Source organism: Scyliorhinus canicula, chromosome 17 (assembly GCF_902713615.1).
Source record: "Scyliorhinus canicula chromosome 17, sScyCan1.1, whole genome shotgun sequence".
Taxonomy (NCBI): domain Eukaryota; kingdom Metazoa; phylum Chordata; class Chondrichthyes; order Carcharhiniformes; family Scyliorhinidae; genus Scyliorhinus; species Scyliorhinus canicula.
Genome location: NC_052162.1, coordinates 44,462,642 through 44,485,536, shown reverse-complemented (window position 1 = coordinate 44,485,536; position 22,895 = coordinate 44,462,642). Strand labels below are relative to the sequence as shown.

General features: G+C 46.5%; 1 protein-coding gene across 3 annotated transcripts in view; it reads right to left on the bottom strand.

The window, feature by feature from the left end:
* Window positions 1–22,895, bottom strand: part of stard8 (StAR-related lipid transfer (START) domain containing 8) — a 165,787-nt gene that overhangs the window by 10,015 nt on the left and 132,877 nt on the right. For all 3 annotated transcript variants that reach the window (XM_038775645.1, XM_038775646.1, XM_038775647.1), the window contains 7 exons: window positions 20,475–20,648; window positions 17,969–18,128; window positions 12,677–12,875; window positions 9,916–10,126; window positions 5,854–5,968; window positions 4,170–4,391; window positions 1,533–1,750 (listed from right to left, as the gene is read on the bottom strand). In XM_038775645.1, coding sequence (XP_038631573.1) covers window positions 1,533–1,750; window positions 4,170–4,391; window positions 5,854–5,968; window positions 9,916–10,126; window positions 12,677–12,875; window positions 17,969–18,128; window positions 20,475–20,648 — 1,299 coding nt within the window. The remainder of the gene's footprint in view (window positions 1–1,532; window positions 1,751–4,169; window positions 4,392–5,853; window positions 5,969–9,915; window positions 10,127–12,676; window positions 12,876–17,968; window positions 18,129–20,474; window positions 20,649–22,895) is intronic.

Below are 22,895 nucleotides of genomic sequence, written 5' to 3'. Positions count from 1 at the left end.
GAAGTGGAATTAGGCTCTTATGTGGCTGTTAATGACTATGTAAGAGCCTCAACAGGCCCAAGGACAGGCAGGCTGCCCGATATCTCTACTGCCCATGTAACATTTCATACAGCTTGCGAATGGGCAGGTAGGAAGGCCACTTGTTGGATTTTACAAGCCCCTGCTGTGGGGATGCGTAAATTCTAACCCAGTAGTTTTATCTGCACTTGAGAGTTCATCGCTTGGAAAGGCAGCATTATGCATATCCCAAATCTGGGACAGGAACTATAAATAGTGGGGTTTCCCACTCACCCACCCGAAAAGGGATACATGAGGCCAAGCAGTTGGGGGCTTTTTCCGGAGTGACCAGGAGGTGAGGGAGCACTTGCAGGGGGCAAACCTTGGGAGAGGGATCGGGGGGGGGGGGGGGGGGGGGGTGACCTCTTGAGGGAGGCATTCTCACTTCCCGCTCGAGGCCCGGACAGGCTAACCTCCAGCCCCCTCACCTCAAACCCCTCCAGTCAGCCTCAAAGTAGAAGTCAGGTGGGAAACGGCCCTTAAGTGGCCATCAATTGTTCACTTAAAGGCCTCAACTGGGGCGAGGGCTAGTGGGCCACCTTTTGCAGCGTGTCTGTCTCATGTAAAATTGTGGGTGGTCGGGGAGGCAGCAGGGTGGCGAGAAAGCCATTCTGGGAATTTTACAGACCTCCCTGCCTGCAAACCTGCGGCGGGGTATCATTAAACTTCTACCCTTGTGTCATATTCCCTTGAAATTAGAAAGCCAAGAAGTGGTTCAGCTGAAGTGTGATTAAAGAACTTTAGAACCACTGACAATCATGTGGCAAGTAAGCTGACAACTTGAGTCTAATTTAAAACCCGAAACAGCTGAAGTTTAACTTTGTGTTTTCTACTAGAAAATTAAAGGCTTGTTCAAACTAACATTATTCAAGACCATTTAAGACAAATGCTTTTGAGCGACTATTTGAGCGCTCAATCTGCCGTTCATACAAAACGTTTCAGACAGCCTCTGCACCTTTAGGGACATGTTGATTTCCATTCAGTGGGGGCAAAAGCCTCTGGTTGCTGTGTGTCAGTGACATCATAAATATGCTCATGAAGATACTGAGCAGAAGAAATCATTTACATTGCGTGCTTGGCCTTGGGCCCAAACCTAATTACTCTCATTCAAAAATAAATATCTGCACACAAAGATGTACAAACTGCTCTTTCTGGTTATTAAACACACTGCGAACTATTCATGACCGCAAAAATGACTCGTGAACATAAAGCATTTCAACAGTTTACTCAACTGTATCCTGCGATGTTGATCTTGCATATATGCTGTGAAAGAAACATCAACCAGTATGACTGCTTCAGCTTTTCTTACATGATGTCACAATTGAAATTCTATTTAATTATTTTATATAGAGGGGATTCCGCTAGGTTCCTCAACATGGTCAATCAGAAATCAGGAGAAGTACCGAATTACAATGCAATGCTACTGGCATGGGCACATTGGCATTCACTGTTGCTGAGCCAGTGACTGGCCTTACCTCAGGACCACAAAGTCTCGTCTGGGATGCGGTGCCATGCTGTCCAGAACATAATGGCAAATCTCCATATTTTTATCGATATTTTCCACAACATTTCCCATCAACACATCATCGTCCCAGAGGTGGCGTTCTCTTAGCAGACGGTTTAGCACGGTATTTGGGGGCGCTTCTACCTCAGTTGTCACTTTCCATAGACGAATGGGATGCCCGTCGCCAACCTACCAGCACAGAGAAGAACAAAACAAAACTTGTTGCGAGCGTTTCACGCAGAGGTTGTCACCTCTTTTCTCCTGTTGTCAGAGCCGTTTCATCAAAGGAACTGTACGTTCTATGTTCTAAGTTACAGAAAAGCCAGGGTATTCCAGGAAATATTCTGGCGGCAAATGGCATCTGCCAAAAAAGTTGGGTCATTCCTGTTTGGGAACTATTGTTCAGCCCCATTCCCTAGCTTAATTCCAGGGTTTATGGAGCTTTCCCACCCTATTAATACTTAGCTGGCATCTCCACTGCCCCAGCTCATGCAACAGGGAAATCTTTTCTCTGATGCACCAGTACAAGGCAGCTCCATGTGGAAGACATCAAACACATAGCTTTGCCAATTGCTAAATTTGCTGTGGTGTCTGAAGACAGGCAAGAATAACCACAAGCAATTATGTCACCAATGATTCTCATCCTCAACTATTCCAGTCACAGTCTCATAATGATTCAGTGGAATATTTCAAGCTATGGTACCAAAGGGATAGTTCTGCTTGGTTGAAGTAACACCCACAATTCTTTTCCAACCGAATTCTCAGTAATGGCACAGAAAGTCTTGATTTCCTGTGTAGACAATATCTGTAGAAAATTTTGTTTTGATATAGTCCGTGATTTTATCTGGAGTTGCACATCCAAAATAAATCAGTGGCTGAGATCACACAAAGTCTCGCCAGACAGATTGCCAAGATAAACTGGAATTGGTTTAAATACTCATTTATAGAATGGGATCAGCCGACAAATGACAGAGTACCTTCTCATCTGTTAAACAAACCAAAGCTTTTAGTGTTTTCCTCTTTTCTATGGGTTTCTATATTGATCATTTGTCCCAAAGCGTTGTACAGTCATCAAAATTTCCTCCCAAAGTTCTGCAATTATAAGCACTTCCAAACAGCGGTTAAAGAAACCGCTCAATATTTAGCCACCGGTAAAACTGACAGCCATCACAGCAGCCTTGTGTGTGTTTTCTACACGTTTGAAACAAACCTGTTGGACTTTAACCTGCTGTTGTAAGACTTCTTACTGAGCAGCCTTGTGGGCAAGGAGGAAGAAAATAATCATCCAGGATTACTGCTGAAATGAGTGAATGTAATGTTGAGAGAGGAAAAGATTAAGTACAATTGAAATGAAAATCGCTTATTGTCACGAGTAGGCTTCAATGAAGTTACTGTGAAAATCCCCTAGTCGTCACATTCCGGCGCCTGTCCGGGGAGGCTGGTACGGGAATTCAATTGTGACCCTCCCCACAACTGAATGCTTCACTTTTCCTTTTCATTTGTTGGAGGAATGTGAGCGAGGCTGAGTCAACATTTAGTGCCCATCACTATTGCCCTCCCAAAGGTGCTGACACTCATGATCTAGATAGGCATCCGAATGCTGTCAGCACCTGAGCAATTGTACTCCAGTATGAGTTTGGCTCTCCAGAACAGAAAGAGAAAAATGGAGCAAAAAAATAGACTGAAGGTTAATAAGATCTTGATGATAAGTTACAGCAGCTGGTGCCCTATTACATTGCAGCAGAAGCATAGTCTTCTAGTTGGTACACCAGATGGCACAGTGTCATAACCCTCATGAGGCCCACAGGGAAACCATTATCGATCTCCCCGTGAGGCTCGCAGAGTTCAAGCTTCCAGGGAAGGTGGCAGAGGCCACCCAGCTAGGGCTGATTAGAACTGAACATAAATACATAGGGCCCAGGCAGTTTGTTGTCCCAACAGGGACTGTGATTGTGGATAGTTACTGCTGCAGGCAGAGTATTGTAAATAGTTGAATTAAATCATTGTTTCCTACCACTGGCTTCCTCGGTCATTAAAGACAGGACAGGTAAAATTAGAAATTAATGCAATGTGGGCAACCCAGATTTATCTCGGTCAGTTCAGAGCAGCATTGATGAAGGCCCAGGAGCAACTTACACACCTTCCCAGTCAAACTTGACATGTGGCCTTGGGATACCAGAGGGGAGAAGAACAGAGAAAGGTTTGCAATCCAGCACTTAGTTCTAAGTTTGTAGAGATTGGAAAAAGCTAAAAATACACATTACATTAACAAACAGTAATGTGCAATTTTTAGTCTGTGGAAAGCAAGAAATGGTTTTCGGACGAAACATTCATATTAAATTTTAAGGAAGTAAATCTAGTGCGCTTGTATTTTCAGAACAGTTCTACAGATGGCAAACAGGCAAAAATTAAGTTACACAAGCATATGTGTGTGTATATTATGATGCTATGATTCAAGTGCATATGAATGGTCCACTCTTTTTGCAGATTGTCCATTCCAGTCTGAATAGAGGAACCACTTGACAAGTTTGACCAGAAGCTTAACCTTGAAGAGGGATTCAATGGCAATTTACAATATTCACTCATGTTGTGAAATTCCATCCAATACCTTCTTGTAAGAAAGTTCTGTGTTCACGGGTCCTATGGCGTTGGTCCAGCCTTTAAATTTCTCACCGGCCTCCCTTAGCAGGCTCTGAATAGTGTTCTCCATGTGGATCATATATTCCTGAACCCTGCCTTCATGATGTCCCCTGAAGCCCTCCAGGGGCAGAGGATGAGCATCTGCTGCAATGTAGGAGTTTCGGGACTGCACCATTATATCATGCGGAATCTGTCAAAAATAAAATTATGTAAAACTCGGTTACAGTGGTGCTGGTCACTTTTATAAGTGATTCATGCACCCTATGTTCAGGGGTATGCCGATACTGCCCTATATCGAAATAAACATTCGCATAATTTGGAGTAGGACATTATGGGGCTGGATGCTCCACCCCGCCACTACACATTTCTATTTCACCCCACCGGTGGGATGCCGGTCAATGGGGTTTCCCATTGTGGGGCAGCCCCATGCCCCATGTGGGAAACCCCCAGGCTGCCAGCAAAACGAAGCATCACGCCGGTGGAGAATCCAGCCCTGTGTCTCTCTTACGCACACACACAAAACCTCACACAAATTTCCTCAATCTTTACAAAAGCAGCTGGAACATTTAGTGAGATAAAAATCTTTACGCTGTTTTATTTTACAGAGAGCAAGTGTGCTTGCAGAGGAACTGGTAACCATGCCAGGATCTCAATTCCAATACAATCTGCCCTTAAAGACAGCTCTGAGTTTCACATTTTGTTCTTTCTAATAATAATAATCATCTTAATTGTCACAAGTAGGCCTACATTAACACTGCAATGAAGTTACTGTGAAAAGCCCTGAGTCGTCACATTTCGGCGCCTGTTCGGGTACACAGAGGGAGAATTTAGAATGTTCAAATTACCTAACAGCACGTCTTTTGGGACTTGTGGGAGGAAACCAGAGCACCCGGAGGAAACCCACACAGACATGGGGAGAATATGCAGACTCCACACAGACAGTGACCCAAGTCAGGAATCGAACCTGGGACCCTGGTGCTGCTATTGTGCTGTCCCCATCTGATTCTTTCCACCTCATCCACCTTCAATAAGCACTCACTGTTATGTCATGGATGAGGATTTTGCATCACTCTTTAGGATGCAAGGGGAATTCATTGGAGGAATAGGAGCCTGGGAAACCAGGGCAGAAGAGTTGGTTAGGGGAGCTTCTCTACGTAAATGTACTCACACATTCATTGCTAACATCACACATTGCAATTTTAACTCTTTCATCACTCTCCTTTGCTCCTCATAGCCAAGTGTTGTTGAAAAATACCGAAACACAATCCCCAAAATATTTATTTTTTATTTTTTCAAGGGATCTGGGCACATTGGCAACTTTACCCTAATCGGTCCTGTGCTGAGTTGCCTGCGAGGCAAATTTCAGAGTGGCAGATAAGAGTCAACCACATTGCTGTGGATCTGGAGTCACATGTAGGCCAGACCAAATAAGGACAACTGATAAAGGACAGGGTTTTATCAACAATCAATGATAGCGCCATGGTCTCCATTATTAAGATAAGCAATATATTCCAGATTTTATTAACTGAATTTAAATCCCCCCAGCTGCAGTGGTGGGATTTGAACCCCAACCCTCAGAGAATTAGGCTGTCTTCTGTATTTCTAGCTCAGTGACACTACCATTACACTACCATCTCTCCCATTAATGGTACCTGGAAAAGTTTCTTGCACTCTGCGATCATGTGACTCAGTCCCTCAGTTGCTGCCAGATTCTCACTGAGGTCCCTCTGATCGGGCTTGCTCAGTACACCCCTCCTTCGTATCACCCTACAAACAAGGCCAGGAAAAATGTGATGGTAAAAAACCCAGGCAAAGTGACATAATACATATAAGCACATAAGTAGATACCACTGTTTCTATGATGCAAACTGCTATATAGTACCACATTAATCAGCTGGACAGATGGAATACTGAGCCACAATACAAATCTTCACATCTCATCAGTATCCATGTTCAGTTATGTTACAGTTATGTTACAGAGGTAGAGGTTGCATTTCTCTGGTGGAGGATTTTGTTCTACAGTGGTATAGATGTCATTTCTTTTTTCCTCTTAACAATTTTAAAGTGCTGTAGTTTTTCTCATTGTTTTCTAGATCTGTAAAACACATTAGGCATAGATTATCATAGAATTTACAGTGCAGAAGGAGGCCATTCGGCCCATCGAGTCTGCACCGGCTCTTGAAAAGAGCACCCTACCCAAGGTCAACACCTCCACCCTATCCCCATAACCCAGTTACCCCACCCAATACTAAGGGCAATTTTGGACACTAAGGGCAATTTATCATGGCCAATCCACCTAACCTGCACATCTTTGGACTGTGGGAGGAAACTGGAGCACCCGGAGGAAACCCACGCGCACACAGGGAGGATGTGCAGACTCCGCACAGACAGTGACCCAAGCCAGAATCGAACCTGGAATCCTGGAGCTGTGAAGCAATTGTGCTATCCACAATGCTACCGTGCTGCCCCTATCTATGGCAAGTGCCAGTGTGCCGAATATGGAAGTGTACCAGTATGTGTGTATCCCCAGAATGTTTGGGCGTGCAAGTCCACAAATCTTTGAAAGTGGCAACACGAGTAGACAAGATAGCCAAGAAAGCATACAGAATGCTTGCCTTCATTAGACAGGGCATCGAGTATAAAAACTGGCAAGTCATGCTACAGTTGTTTAGAACCTTGGTAAGGCCGCACTTGGAATATTGCACACAATTCTGGTCGCCACACTACCAGAAGGATATGGAGGCTGTGGGGAGGGTGCAGTGGAGGTTTGCCAAGATGTTGCCCGGTCTGGAGGGTGTTAGCTATGTGGAGAGGCTGAATAGACTCTGACTGTTTTCATTAGAACGACGGTGGTCGAGTGGTGACCTGATAGACGTCAACAAGATTATGAGAGCATGGGTAGAGCGGATGGATAGGCACTCTTTCTCAGGGTGGAGGGGCCAATCACCAGGTGGCGCAGGTTTAAGGTCCGTGGGGCAAATTTTAGAACTGTGCGAGGCAGGTTTTTTTTTTTTACACAGACAGTGATGAGTGCCTGGAACGCGTTGCCAGGGGAGGTTGTGGAATCAGATACATTAATGGCATTCAAAAGGCATCTCGACAAATACATGGATAGGATGGATATAGAGGGATACAGCACTAGAAACTGCTGAGGGTTTTGGCCAAGGGTGGTATCATGACCGGTATAGGCTTGGAGGGCCAAAGTGCCTGTTCCTGTGCTGTATTGTTCTTTGTTCTATTGTTTGCCCACTTAAGTCAGCGGCAACTCCATTGGCTAGGTCAATTGAGCCAATGGATGACAGCTGCATCCCCAATGTCATGCAATTTGGCGAACTTGCTATCGGCATGAGACCAATGGGTCGCCTACGTCGGCGTTACAAAGATGTCTGCAAGTGAGGTGTCACGTTAACTGGGATTAGAGTTGATGCATGGGAAGCCCTCACTGCTCTAGGAGTGCCTAGAGACAAGCAGTCAGGAAGAGCATAGGAAAAGCAGAGGACAAAAGAAATGACCAGATGGTCAAAGAGAGCCTGCCAGAAGGTGTTGTAAGACTTCTTACAAGGAAAATGAAGGTCTCCTTTTCTCTAAATGTTGATTGGGTGGTAAATTTATGCCATTTTTATTTCAATGAACTGGTTTTAAAGCCAAATCTTAGAGGTTAAAAGGCAAACTCAAGAATTTCCCAAACTAGGCTTCAATCAGATAGATATAATGTAAACGTTCTTTCTCTGGTAACTGCTCAAGATACAACTAATCCCACACGTGTCTCAGTCATAACACTTTCTCTTCTGGTTAGACTGTCACATGTTTGAGCCCTACTCGAATACCTGACCTCATTATCTAGATCAACACTCCAATGGAGAACTGAAGTATTATTGAATTGTCAGAGGTACCATCCTTCAGCAGAGTTCTTTAATCAACTTCTTGTCTACTGGTTCAGGTGAGCATTAAACATCCCATGTCACTATTCAATCATTGCAAAATCATTCATAGTATCCAAGCCAGCAATCCTCTCCCAAACAACACCATACAGACTGACTGGTCATTCATTTTGTTGCTATTAGTAGGACCTTGCTCTTTTTGCAACATTTGCAACAAATGCTGCCACATTTGTCAGCAAAACAGAAAGCAGGCACTCCAAAAGTAATTATTTGTAAATCATGTTTCTGGAGATATTGGCTCCAATCTTTTGATCAGCATTGGAACCGCTGCCTCCCAACACTGATCAGTCAGAAAACTGCACGTTAACCTCGTTACTTTTAAAACGGTTTGATTTCCGATGCAGCTTCCTGAAAAACTCACCCAGTGCAGGAATCCACACAGAGTCCTGCCAAGAGGATCAGCGCCAATGACACTGTCCCATTTTTATGGCTCTGACTGCTGTATGGTCAATTTAAAGGTCTAGTTTGAATGTTAGCACACTGGTGAATGGATGAGGTGGGTAAGTGGGTGGGGTAGGTAGTGGGGATATTCACAGAAGGTCCCGAGGGGCAGAAGAATTGCCCATTGAAAGATGAATTTCCCGGGCAACTCCCTCAGATTCGGAGACCAGAAGATTTAGCCAATTTTTATTGCATTTTGTCACCTCACAATATTATTTTGAATGCTTGCTTTAACTAATCATGTTCCCAGTCAATCTAGAATTATTATTTTTTTGAAATTAAGGGGCAATTTAATGTGGCCAATCCACCTATCCTGCACATCTTTAGGTTGTGGGGGCGAAACCCACTCAAACACAGGGAGAATGTGCAAACTCCACACGGACAGTGACCCAGGGCCGGGATTGAACCTGGGACCTCGGCGCCAGCTAACCACTGAGCCACCATGCTGCCCATTTAATCCAGAATTATAACATAACACTTTATACTAGTTAAGATGATAATGAATCACTGACATGAAAATAACAAGCCCAAAATTGTTCGCCCACTAATTTTGAAATCAACCCTTTACTCCTATCTACTTGTTCTCACTCAGCTAAATCACTCAGCTCACTCAGCTAAATCGCTGGCTTTTATAGCAGACCAAGCAGGCCAGCAGCACGGTTCGATTCACGTACCAGCCTCCCCGGACAGGCGCCGGAATGTGGCGACTAGGGGCTTTTCACAGTAACTTCGTTGAAGCCTACTCGTGACAATAAGCAATTTTCATTTCATTTTCAAATGGCGAAAATAGAAATTTACGCACGGCCTCCGCCAGCTACTTGTCCAATATGCGAGAACCATCACTGAAGTTGCAGCTACTGTAAAATCTCCTAATCAAACACACTTAATAAAAATAATCTTTATTAGTGTCACAAGTAGGCTTACATTAACACTGCAATGAAGTTACTGTGGAAAATCCCTCCATCCCCATAGCATGGCGCCTGTTGGGGTACACTGAGGGAGAATTCGGAATGTCCAATTCACCGAACAAGCATGTCTTTCTGGACTTGTGGGAGGAAACCGGAGAGCCCGGAGAGAATGTGGAGACTTATCACGTCATCTCCTGTTGACTATCCCAAAACCTTTAAATTAAGGAACTCTTTACTTCCACCTTTCTTCCCTTCTTCTTATATTCTACTACCTTCTGAAATACCAGCATGTTGACAGCTAATTACTATTTTCAATTACTTAATTTTCATTGCAGGATTTTTGATGTTATCATTGGCAAGTCTGATTTCTTCATCCTCAAAGAAAACTAGCAGCAGCAGAGACCCTGTGAACTGCGGAGCTCACCTTGGGGAGGAGCTTTCTTTTTTTGGCACATTCAGGTGGAACAGAGACGGTGCAAGGCAGACAGCCAGGTTTCCAGCAGTCATTTGGTTCTGCTGCACTGATGCAATGTCACTCAAGAAGTACAACAGCGATTGAAGTACCTCACGATTCTCATCTGGCATCAGCACAATAGCAGCCTGAAGGGCTTGGAGTCGTTGATCCTTTGGCACATCTGTGAGGCAAAAAGGAGGATTCACAGATATGAAACTACACATGCTTACAACTTTAACATTCGAGAAATTCCACCAAACAAAACCCCACTGCCGGCTTTAATAAAAATACAGCACCTTCAAGTCTGGGGCTTAGACATAACGTTTTTTAAAAAATTTCCAAGGCCAGAATTTATTGTCCATCCATAATAACCCTAAAGATATAACTGAGTGGCTTACTAAACTATTTCAGAGGGCAGACATGAGTTAACCACCTTGCTGTAAATCTGGAGCCACAGATAGACCAGGCCAGGTAGGGATGGAAGATTTCTTTCCATATTCACATGAGTGAACCAGATGGGTTATTACAACAATCCAGTAGTTTCATGCAGTGGGATTTTCCGGCTTCCCAGTCACGTGTTTCTCAGTCACGGCAGTAGGAGGTGGCGCAGCGCTCACTGGCAGCACGATTCTCTGTTCCCGCCCCTGCCAATTGGAATTCCCATTGAAGTCATTCCACACCACCGGAAAACCTGCGGGCGGGTGTGCCCTGACGGCGGCACGAGAGAATCCCGCCGCGAGCGAATGGCCGGAAAATTCCGGCCATGATCACCATTACCGACACTCTTTCTTTATTTCTTTCAGATTTCTTTCAATAGCCGAATTTACATTCCCCAGCTGCGAGGATAGGATTTGTACTCATTTCTCTTGACCAGTAGTCCAGTAACTACACCATACACTGCAGCAGCAGCTTGCCCAGGCTTCTTCAACTGTACTTTACAAACCATGGTCTCCACCACGTAGACCAAGGGCCACATGCTCATGAGAATGTCACGACCTCCAGGTGCCCCTTTAAGTCACATGGTCCCCAAATTTACCATTCCTTTATCATTGGGTCAAAACCTTGGCAGTCCCTACCTAATAGTGCTGTGAAAGTACCTTCACCACACAAACTGCTGTGGTTCAAGAAGGCTGCTCCCCACCACCTGCAAGAGATAAACAATGAATACTAATCTTGCCAATGACACCACCTCCCATGAAGGAGCATAAGAAAATCTGGCTGCTTCAGATGCCATCAGAGTAATAATCACAATCCAGTTCCTTGTGGGCATGGCCCCATTGCAAAGATTGACACCAGATTGATCATTTCTTTCATAGAGTAGCAGGTGTGAGAAACAGAAATCTCACACTGGAACAATAGACATATTGGGCACAATTCTCTTGCGCATTGCGCTCAAACAAGAGTCGTAGACTTACTTACAACCTACCGGCCCAGGATCCACTGGTCTCCCTCGATTCTCCTGCCTCCCCAGGAAGGCTGCAGCTGGGCACTATTTTGTGCTGGTCCACACAAATGTTGCCCATGCCGAACGGCATCCAGGGCATACCCTGGCCATGGGAGACGTCCGAGTGGTCAGGGTAAGTGCAGGGTGGCTACCTGGCTCTCCCCCTGGAACTTGGGCACCTTGGCACTGCCCAACTGGCACCTTGGCACTGCCACCCTGGCTCTGCCAAGGTGCCCAGTTGGCACTGCCAAGCTGACAGCAGCACTGCCAGGGTGCCCAAGTGCCAAGGTGGCACTTCTAAGAGTCAAGGGCCAAGGGGAACCATGCCCATGAAATGAGGGTGGAGGGGAGGTTTGAAGGGTTCAGAGGCATCTTGCAAGACTTGCAATGCTCAAAAGGTCTCGCAAGATTCAACGGATTCTCAATGGGCAACTTCCAGGAAGATCTATTAGGCTCATTTAAATATGTGCGCGCCCAATTCATCTTGGCCCCGGGATTCACCGTCCTTGTCAGGGAGGTCTCACCTGGATGCCATTTGGTACCGGTTCACTGTGAACCAGTCAAGATGGCACCTCGGTGGGTCTCGGTAGGGTGCCGAGGCCCCCAGATGGTCGGGCACTGGACAGGGTCACATTCTGGCACTTCCCTTGTAACCTGGGCATTGTGGCACTGCCAGCCTAGAACCTTGGCACTGTCACCCTGGCACTATCAGGATGCCCAGGTGGCACTGCCAAGCTGGCAGGGGCACTGCCAGGTTTCCAGTCTGGCAGTGCTAAGGTGTCCAAGTGCCACATTTTGTGTGCCAGGCATAGGGCCCAGGGGGCCTTGCCCATAAGAGGTGGGGTTCGTGGACACCAGAAGCGTTAAGTTGGGTGAAATGGGGGAGTCCAGAGGCTGCAGTGAGGGCAGTCAAAAAATTGGGGCTGCCTTTAAAAATAGCGCCCCAATAAGCGAGTAGTTCCTGCACTGGCAAGCTCAGCTTAATGAGTGGTCTCGACTGGGAGTTCCTCACCAAGACCAACAAGGCCAGCGCTGCAGGCACCGAGAAATACACCACTAAACGTGCCGTTTAGCTGACTTTATTTTTGAGTCCGCTGAATTACACCTACTGTTGCTACACAGCTTTCTGTGCAGAATGATAACCCTCACCTTGATTAATGGGGTAACAACGCTCAGCTGAGTTACAAAGAGAACACCTCACTAGGTTTAAAATATTCAGAACTTATGATATTATAATTCACAGTAAGGAGGAAGGGGAAGGAAATGCTTTTTACATATTTTACTCACACTGATAGATCTGCAGAAAAGTTTCTGTCAATTTGCTCGTGAAGATGGGTTCTGGAAGGTCCCGGAAATACTGTTTTATCATGTCTGCTACATCGAACGCTGACTGACCGTGATAATCAACATTGTCCGGATTGTTTTCATTCATCTGCCTCAGAACCTGGATTCGAGATTTCACCCCTGACTTCCTGAAGATGCCAACCTGCTTATAAAATATCAAATATCAATTAAAATGTGTTTTTCTTTCTACTCCAAGCAACTCAAACGCTGGCAGCGAATCAGTATCCACCACTGAATTCTAAAGAGGCCATGGACATTGAATCATTGTAACTGAAAGGGCATGCTGAGAGATTGCAGAGGGCTAGACATGGATGTGTTGGACAGGATATCAAAGTCACGTTCAGGATTTATTTATTCTTACATGGAATGTGGGTGTCACCGGCTTGGCCTGCATCGAAATACGTGAATAGGATGGGAATAGAGGGATACGGACCCCGAAAATGCGGAAGATTTTAGTTCAGATGGGCAGCATGGTCGGCGCAGGCTTGGAGGGCCGAAGGGCCTGTTCCTGTGCTGTACTTTTCTTTGTTTTTTGTTCTATTTATTGCCCATCCCTAATTGCCCTTGAAACCCCGGAGCGCAGGGATCCGACCACATGGAGAGAGCAGTGACGGCGGCCATCCTGGACGGCCCCCTAACAAAGGGGAACCCCAGAGGGAAGGGCGCGCCACCAGGTAAGTATGGTTAATCCCACAGGAACGAGGAGGCAGAAGCCCCCCACCAGGACAGGCACCTGGAACGTAAGGGGACTCAACGGCCCAGTGAAGAGGTCCAGAGTCCTCACCCATCTAAGAAATATGAGGGCCGACATAGTCTTCCTCCAAGAGACACACCTGAGAGAGCAGGACTGACTGCGGGTAAGAAAGGGCTGGGTGGGACAAACCTACCATTCCTGCTATGGGACAAGGGCCAGGGGGGTGGCGATACTAATCGGCAAGAGGACGATGTTTAGGGTGACAAAGGCGGTTACGGACCCGGGGGGACGGTACGTCATGGTCAGCGGGGCCCTGGATGGGGCACCGGTAGTACTAGTTAACATGTACACGCCCAACTGGGATGACACGAGCTTCATCAAGAAGACCGTGGCAGAAATCCCTGACATAGCAACGCATCGACTAATCATGGGGGGGGCGACTTCAACTGTGTACAGGATCCAAAGGCAGACAGATCAAACCCCAAAACGCAGAAAACCTCAAGCATGGCAAGGGAACTCAGTCACTTTATGGAGCAGATGGGAGTGGTGGACCCCTGGAGGATCACCCACCCAGGGGAGAAGGAATTATCCTTCTTCTCCCCAGTACACAACGTATACACTAGAATTGACTTCTTTGTGGTGGGGAAAACGGTTCTTCCGGGGATAGACAAAGTGGGATACTCCGCAATTGTGATATCAGACCACGCTCCACACTACATGGACGTGAGACTGGAGACGGGCAGGTCCCAGCACCCCACATGGAGGTTGGACGTTGCCCTACTAGCTGACAAGGCCTTCAACGAAAGGATATCGCGGGCCATAGCAGAGTACACAGAGAACAACCAGAACGGGGAGATCTCACCCTCCACGTTCTGGGAAGCGCTAAAGGCCGTACTAAGAGGGGAAATCATCGCTTTCAAAGGGCGAAGAGATAGGGAGGAAAGGGCGGCTAGGCAGCAGCTAGTTGACTCCATACTGGAGGTAGACCGTAAATACTCCGAGGCCCCAACCGTAGAGCTCCTGGCAGAGAGGAAAGAGCTACAAAGGAACTTTGACCTGCTCTCCACCAGGAAAGCACTGCACCAACTCTGCCAGGCACGTGGGACCCTATACGAACACGGAGACAAAGCCAGCCGCCTGTTGGCACACCAACTGAGAAAGCAGGCAGCCACCAGAGAAATTCCACAAATCAGGGATACCAGAGGCACGTTAGAAACAGAACCAGAAAAGATCAACAAAACCTTCAAGGCCTTCTACCAAGGGCTGTACACCTCAGAGCCCCCAGTGGGGGAGTCCGGGATGAAACGGTTCCTCGATGGACTGGACATTCCAGTCGTGGGGAAGGGCAGAAAACGGGGCTTGGAAGCACCACTAGGACTGGGCGAGATCATGGACAGCATCAGCTCCATGCAGGCGGGGAAGGCGCCGGGACCGGACGGATTCCCGGCGGACTTCTACAAAACATTTGCGACAGCACTGGCCCCGCACCTGCGGGAGATGTTCACAGACTCACTAGCTAGGGACACACTGTCACCCATGCCAGCACAGGCCTCAATCTCGCTGAAACCTAAGAAAGACAAAGACCCAACAGAATGTATGTCATACTGACCCATCTCACTGTTGAACACGGATGCCAAAATACTGGCCAAAATCCTAGTCAAAAGACCAGGAGACTGCATACCAGAGGTGGTCGCAGAGGACCAGACGGGCTTTGTCAAAGGTAGACAGCTTACCTCGAACATCAAGCGCCTGCTGAACGTGATAATGACCCCCTCCGGGGAGAGAACACCAGAGCCCTAAATCTCGTCGCGCTGGTTTGGGGGGGAGGGGGGGGTTGGAGAATCGCATGCGGGTGCTGGGGCGGCGTGGCGGGACTCGCGCGGCGCCCCAGCGATTCTCCCACCCGGCGGGGGGAGAATTCCGCCCCAGGGAGGTGGGGGGGGGGGCAGGGAAATGAGAGCCGGAAGGAAGGCACGGGATGCAATAACGAACATGGCATCTCCAGGAGCAGGGAACGAGGAGAATGAAGACGAAAGAGAGGAGGAACAGCAGAAGCAGAGGTGAACGCAAGACGGCAGCAAGATCCGCCCAGGAGAAGCAAGCGACAGCAACACCAAACCCATTCGAGTATTGCCCACTGTAATTGTTTCTCCGGCACCCAAATGGATATTTACCTCCCCAGCCCCCCCCCCCCACTCTTCCCCCCCCCCCCCCTCTCCCCCTCCCCCCCCTCCCCACTAACAGTCGCCTACTTATGTGTTGTAAATAATTTTGCCAGGTGGACAGAGTTGCCTCTGTTGAGCTGGTGCACAATACCCTACCATTATTCTATTTTATATGTTATTGTATTTTTTTTATTATTTTACTATTTTCTTTTCTTTAGCATGTTCGGGCGTGCCCTTCTCTTCTATATATGTGTATATATATATAAATATATATATACACATATATAATGTCTTTTATCCTGTGTACATAACAGTAAATATACTTTGTTCAAAAACCCAATAAAAAACATTTACAAAAAAAAAGAGTTTGCACATTTCCCCCGTGTTTGTGTGGGTTTCGCCCCCACAACCCAAAGATGTGCAGGATAGGTGGATTGGCCACGCTAAATTGCCCCTTAATTGGAAAAAGTTAATTGGGTACTCTAAAAAAAAATGTTTTTAAATAATGGCCAACTAATCTACTACTCACCTCCCTTTTTACCATCCCAGCCTCTACCCAAACACACACAAGACAGTCACACACAAAGGGAGGGGGAGGGGTAAAAATAATAAGAGGATTAATATGAAATGGAAGAGGAGTGTCCTTGCTTCAGATATTTGCATTGTTGCAGCAGCAGGCTGTCCTCCCAGGACGCAGAGTGATTGTAACCATTGGTAGGATCGCTAACGAGGATCTCCTGGCAGCAACATTCAGTCAGAACCCCCAGCTGCAGGATTCCCTCACAGCCTCAGGCCTATATAATTCACAGAATAACCAACTGCCTTTCTGAGATAAGACTAGTTCCCCACATGAGATTTCAAAAGGGTTTTTAAACTATTGACCCTGCTTTCAGCTGGTGGCTTGTCTCGATGTCCGTAAGACTTTCTTTGTCTCCCCTAAGAGCTGTCTCAGCCCGAGTTTTACTCTTACTTGGTTTGCAGATGCACTGGAATGGGCAGCACGGTAGCATAGTGGTTAGCACTATAGCTTCACAGCGCCAGGGTCCCAGGGTCGATTCCCAGCTTGGATCACTGTCTGTGCGGACTCTGCACGTTCACCCAGTGTCTGAGTGGGTTTCCCCTGGGTGCTACGGTTTCCTCCCACAAGTCCCAAAAGACTTAGGTAATTTGGACATTCTGAATTCTCCATCCGTGTACCTGAACAGGTGCCGGTATATGGCGACGAGGGGCTTTTCACAGTAACTTCATTGCAGTGTTAATGTAAGCCTACTTGTGACAATAATAAAGATTATGTCCTTTAGCTGTGCTGAGGGGGAGAAAAAGAGTCTGCAATCAGGTATCTGAGAGAGATTTACCCTTTCAGGGAGAGAGAAACTCGAAGAGCCTCCTTCAGCTCTGAACTTAAAATTAAACTAAAAGCAAAAACACAGTCCCACGGAGGAAGGAACATTCCAGATCGGTCAGCACGAATCAGAATCAAATATCAGCTAAAGTTCGGCAATTGTAAAGCAGCTCATTGGCCGCCAGCCAAGTCCATCAAGAGGTGTCATCAGTGATGTCAGACCAAGGGCAGCACGGTGGCGCAGTGGGTTAGCACTGCGGCCTCACGGTGCTGAGGTCCCAGGTTCAATCCCGGCTCTGGGTCACTGTCCGTGTGGAGTTTGCACATTCTCCCCGTGTTTGCGTGGGTTTCGCCCCCACAACCAAAAAAAAAAATGTGCAAGCTAGGTGGATTGGCCACTCTAAATTGCCCCTTAATTGGAAAAATGATTGGGTACACTAAATTTATAAAAGAAAATTTAAAAAAAGGAAAAAAAGAAAAAAGAGAAAGAAAAGAAAAAAAAGTAATGTCAGACCAAACAGCACATCCTACTGGAGTGCTCTGTGTTTTTTTTAACTAATTAAAGCTGAAGTCCATTTTAAAGGCATGGATCCTATCAAAAATTGAAATAGCAGAAAACAGAAATTAAAAGGAAAAAACAAGGGACAGGCAGGGATTAACAGTAAGATCTTTACACTGCTCTGTTCCATCCTTCTTCCAAACTTAGTGCATGACTTACCTCGCGTAGGACAATGGAAATGACAAACTCATTGAGTGGGAATTCACACCTGTAAAACTATGCCTAACCCCTCCAAAGATATCATGCATTGGAACAGAAACATGTTTTCTTTCTCCACAAGATGCTGTCAGACCTCCTGGGTTTTCCCAGCATTTGCTGTTATTATTTAGGATCTCTTCACAGACATCCTAGGTGCAGGGGCCCCAGCATTAACATCTTGTTGAGTGTGGCGTTCGCTGTTAATGATACCCTAAGAGAGTGTCCTTCTTGTGAACATTACAGTGAGTTCAGATTTCAGCGGAACATGCAAACGTACCTGGCCCATGCATTGACTGCGTAGATAGCGCATGGCCTGTTGGATGCTCTGAGGTAGCGGCTGTCCTGACCTCTTGACATTTACAATTGGCGGAACACCAAACACATATTTGCTTCTGTAGTCTGGTTCCTTGTTCCTTTTCATGAACCTGGGAACACCCCTGTGGGGGAGAAAGAACAGAATTGTTAATAAGGCATCAAATCCTTTGGATTAGTGATTGAATTTAGACAAATAAAATTACATTAACCCTAATTACTGACAAAATACCAGACAGACTTGTTCTCTCTTTTTATTTTTTTTTCTCTTATTATCATGATCCAATAGTCGAACTTCATCCCTTCCTCCATCTCCTTCCAACACAATCTTTCTTGCGTAGTTCTATTTTCTCGAAGTTTATGGCTCATTCCTCCTAAACTCCAAATATATTGGGTTCAAATCTCTTAACCCTGGACAGGCATTGGATGGACAGCTATTGAGGCTTTGTTGAGGATGGATTTGTTGCAGCCTACCATTATTTCATGCATTGTACCCTCAATACACATACAGCAGAGATTTATGTCTGAAAATGGATGAGGCAAAGTGGAACCCAGCAGCAGGCCCGTGAAACCCTAAGACCAACATTTCAAGAGGTGCTGAAAAAAAAAACGATGTCCTCTAGGTCCTACCAGCTGGTCACATACGCAAGACCGAAGCTCCCACTCCCAGCATGGTGCTCAACACCCCATCCGGGTGTCTACAACTAGAGGCAATTGAAGCAGGAGGCTGTGAACATCCTGTTCCCATCCCACTTGGTGAACATCTGAACACTGGTTCCGTACCTACTGCAGATGAAGAGTTAGTTCTATCCACTTTGCCCAATTTTCCTTTCTAGAGAAAAGAAAAATGGTGGAAGATGTATAGTGAGCCATTATCATCCGTTTTCCACTGCCACCAAAGTTGAATTTCAGGCCCTAAATCGTGCTTTAGGCTTTTGACTTCTTCATCCTGTCCTCCAGTTATGGGTTTGTTTTCCAAATTCCTTCCCTTCTCACAGAGTGTTAACCTTTCTTTATAGTGCAACTCTCTCATTTTGCTTTTACACAAAGAATTACAATCTGTTTCCACCCTTTGTGGGTTTTTGAACAATTCAAACATAGTCCCCCAACCCCACCACCAAGCTCATGTTCCACACTTCCTCCCTCTCTCGCTGCTGTCATATGGCACAATCTACATCCACTCCTCACAGCTGCAAGGAGGAAACCATCTGCAAAGTTCTGAGTCAAAGGCCAGCATTGGACCAATTCCAAGTCCTGTGGATTCCTGTTATTGTGCATTCTCTGTCTGGTTACAGTAAACATGAAGAGACAATCGCAGGGCTCATATCCAATCGGATGCTTTTTATCTTCAAGGAAACATTAAGAATGAATCCTCTCGATCACCAGGACGCAGTCCAGTGACACCAAGTGCACGGCCAGCTCCTGAAAACCATTGTACAGATTTTAATTATCAAATGCACAAGGAAGGGAATGTTGTGGCAATTTACGAACACACATAATCTGAGATTTTCGTTCAGCTCCGAGGCCACAAGTTTAAATTTCACTGGACGCCAACGGGTTGTTTTATTGAGCAGTGAAACACGAATCGAGTTCCTGTCAGAGGGAGAGTCAACCCTGCACCTCTCTCCTACGTTTCCTGGAGGCTGGATTCACATCCTTAGAGGAAGAAGTCTGGAAGCTTATTTTCCACCTGACCTCTTGCCCAGAGCTCGAGAGACCCAAAACAAAGAGAGCAACAAAACAATCAGGAGCCTCCACTGGTTGAAGTGGACAACACTCAGGGTGGGCCTGAGTCAGCCATGAAGATTTTAGGTTTGATCCCCATACTGCATTGAATACGTTGCTCTCAGCTAGGATGACAGTAAAAGCGCTACGACTGATTAAGTAAATTTAAAAATTATAATCCAGGATTCCTTCACCTGTGATAACTGTGTGTTTGTGGTATCTCAGAACAGAATTTTGAATTTATACCATTTGCAATTTATGGATGGGACATGCCTTTGGTATTAGATTATAAAGTATCATCAGAGATTATCATCTGGAATCAGTTAATTATCCAATTTCCTGAACTGGATTCCCATCTACTAGTCACTACTGGGTATTTGTTATATAAACTATTTAAACCCCTCAATTAGATTCTAGCCTGTGATGCACTCTGGGTGTCTATTGTTTTGGAAGCAATTTGCTGCATATTACGTTTTGTAACAGTCTATTAATATTGCCCTGTGTGGGATAATCTGCATGTCACTCTCCGTGCTGCCATTGGAAGTCATACACTTCTCATGTCTAATCAGAATTAGTTTCAGGTCTAACTTTGATACATTGTATGAGCAGTGGTGATATGAACATGGCAAATTCTTTCCTGGCCATGGAGCCCATGTTCAAATTCTGCACTTTGGTTTTCCAAACAAGACAGATGCAGCAAATTAGAAAAATGAGTGAGTCACCCCATAAAAATCTTAGGTACTGACCAGTTCCAGCCCTGCTTGCTGCGGACTGTGTATCTTTCCATAATGGCAGTCAGGCGCAGTAAGGAGAATCGTTGCAGAAGGTTGAGCTGAGCTGCTGACTGTCTGTTGATTTCCAACGAAGCAGAGTTCAGGCTTGGACGGTGAGAGTTCTGGAAACTGTGCCAGCGTAGCTTCCTGGGGGAAGAAAATGTAATTATGAACCCAGGACACCAAATACCAAGGGTGCCAACACCATACTAGATACTCACAGCCTGAACCTGGCCAGGACAGCACACCAGCAAACATATTGCTAGGCACCCACTGCTGCTGACCCTGTCTGAGTATGCAGGGACAGAAGAAAACTCCCCAATTTAAATATTCCAAGTGGACATCTGGGATATTGCAGGCACCCATCAAAGCAGGGGGGGTTGCAGATTTCAGTACACTAGTCAGCTGCTCAGATTCCAGCAGGAACCCTGCCTGAAGACAGATTTCCAGAAGGAATTTCAATTCTCAGGTAAAGGGATCTCTCTCCTTTTTTCAGGTTTTGCCCATAATTAAAATATGATCAAACCTATTTACCTTTCTCTATTGTGCTTTTTTCTTTACTTGTACAATTCCATTCTCTTGTGCTTAGTTTAAATACTTTATCATTGTACTCAGTATAAATAATATTTAAATGAGCTGAAGGAGTCATTCAGGGGGCTTGGCCAAAGGCCGGCAGATACACACAGCCTGGACAGCGTCTGGCTTATCTAAATTCCAGCATTATTCACAGCCCTTGCGCTACATTCCCAGCAGTCTTCAACCAAGTCTTTCCTGGAAATCCTTGTGTAAATTCAGGTCCTTGTTGCTTTTACAAGAAAGTTTGGGCGCGATTCTCCGCCCCGCACGCCGGGTGGGAGAATAACGGGAGGGCCTCCCGACATTTTTCACACCCTCCCGCTACTCTCTTCCCCCCCCCCCCACACCCGACCCACGCCACGAATCGCCCCCGCCGTTTTTTACGGCGAGCAGCGATTCTCCGAGGCCGATGGGCCGAGTGGCCGGGCCTTCACGCCCGTTTAAACATGGCAGCAAACACACCTGCTCGCTGCCGTCGTGAAACGAGCGCCAGATGCCCGCTTGGGGCATCTGGGGGCCCGATTAGCACAGCAGTACCACGGCCGTGCCAAGCGGGGCATAGGTCCGCGATCAGTGCCCACCGATCGCAGGCTGCGCGTCCGTAACGGACGCGCTCTTTTACCTCCACCGCCCCACAAGATCAAGCCGCCACGTCTTGCGGGGCGGCTGAGGGAAAAGACGCCAAATGCGCATGCGCGGGTTGGCGTTGTCCAACCTGCGCATGCACGGCTGACATCATCGGCCGCGTCAGCCGGCGTGACGCTAGACGTGCGGCCTTGACGCACAGAGCCGCGCTCCTAGCCCCGCCCGGGGGGGGGGGGGGGAAATCGGGCCCGGAAGTGGGCGTGAAGGCTGCCGTGGGTCACGGCCTGTCCTACGGCAGCCTTTACGATTCTCCGCATTTGTGGAGAATCTCACCCTTTATATTTCATTTTAGTCTAAATAATTCTTTATAAACCTGGTTCAACAAAGTTATATATTATGAAAGGGTTCATGCCTGCGATTCCACAGGTAGTGGTGTGCCCACAGCTACTCGAAAATTCATTGAGATATGAGTGAAGGTAAATTGCCTCCCTCAGGAAGTCCAACAGGTTTGTTTCGAATCACTAGTTTTCAGAGCGCAGCTCCTTCATCAGGTGAATGAGTCAGCTGAGGAAGGAGCTGCGCTCAGAAAGCTAGTGATTCGAAACTAACCTGTTGGACTTTAACCTGGTGTAAGACTTCTTACTTTGCCCACACCAGTTCAACGCCAGCATCTCCACATCATCCCTCAGGAAGGATTGAATAACCAGAGAGTAACTTCACCTGAGGTCAGTCTCTCGTTCTACGGTTAGAAGGCAAGACTGAAAGAGTTGCATCAAAGTTCCAAGCACCCATTTAATAACTAGGAATGAAGATACAATTTTTAATAAAAGACCATGGGCATCATTTTACGTTGCTCAGTCGGGCATGAAAAAGCATTGGGCGCCCATCACAACGCCCTCCTGCGCTCTCGCGATATTTCTGTCGGTGAGCGCGTGTAAGAGTTGGAAGCGTGCCTGCCGACAATCAAGCAGACAATTTAGCACATTAAACGGCCAATCAAAGGTAGTTTTGTGTGGACGTTTGCTTCTACGATCGGTGGGTAAGCAGATTGGTGAGACGGCCTTTATGTTTTAGGTGCTACCTCAATCCAGGGCAGGATGAAATGACAGGGCTGAAATAAAATTTTAAAAAGTGCCTGGAGATTTGAAGTTTGTGCTTGAATGTATTGCCAAGATACTTTGGAATTTATTTTCTTTACAGTCCTGCCTCTACACGAGACAGCTCATCAGTGGT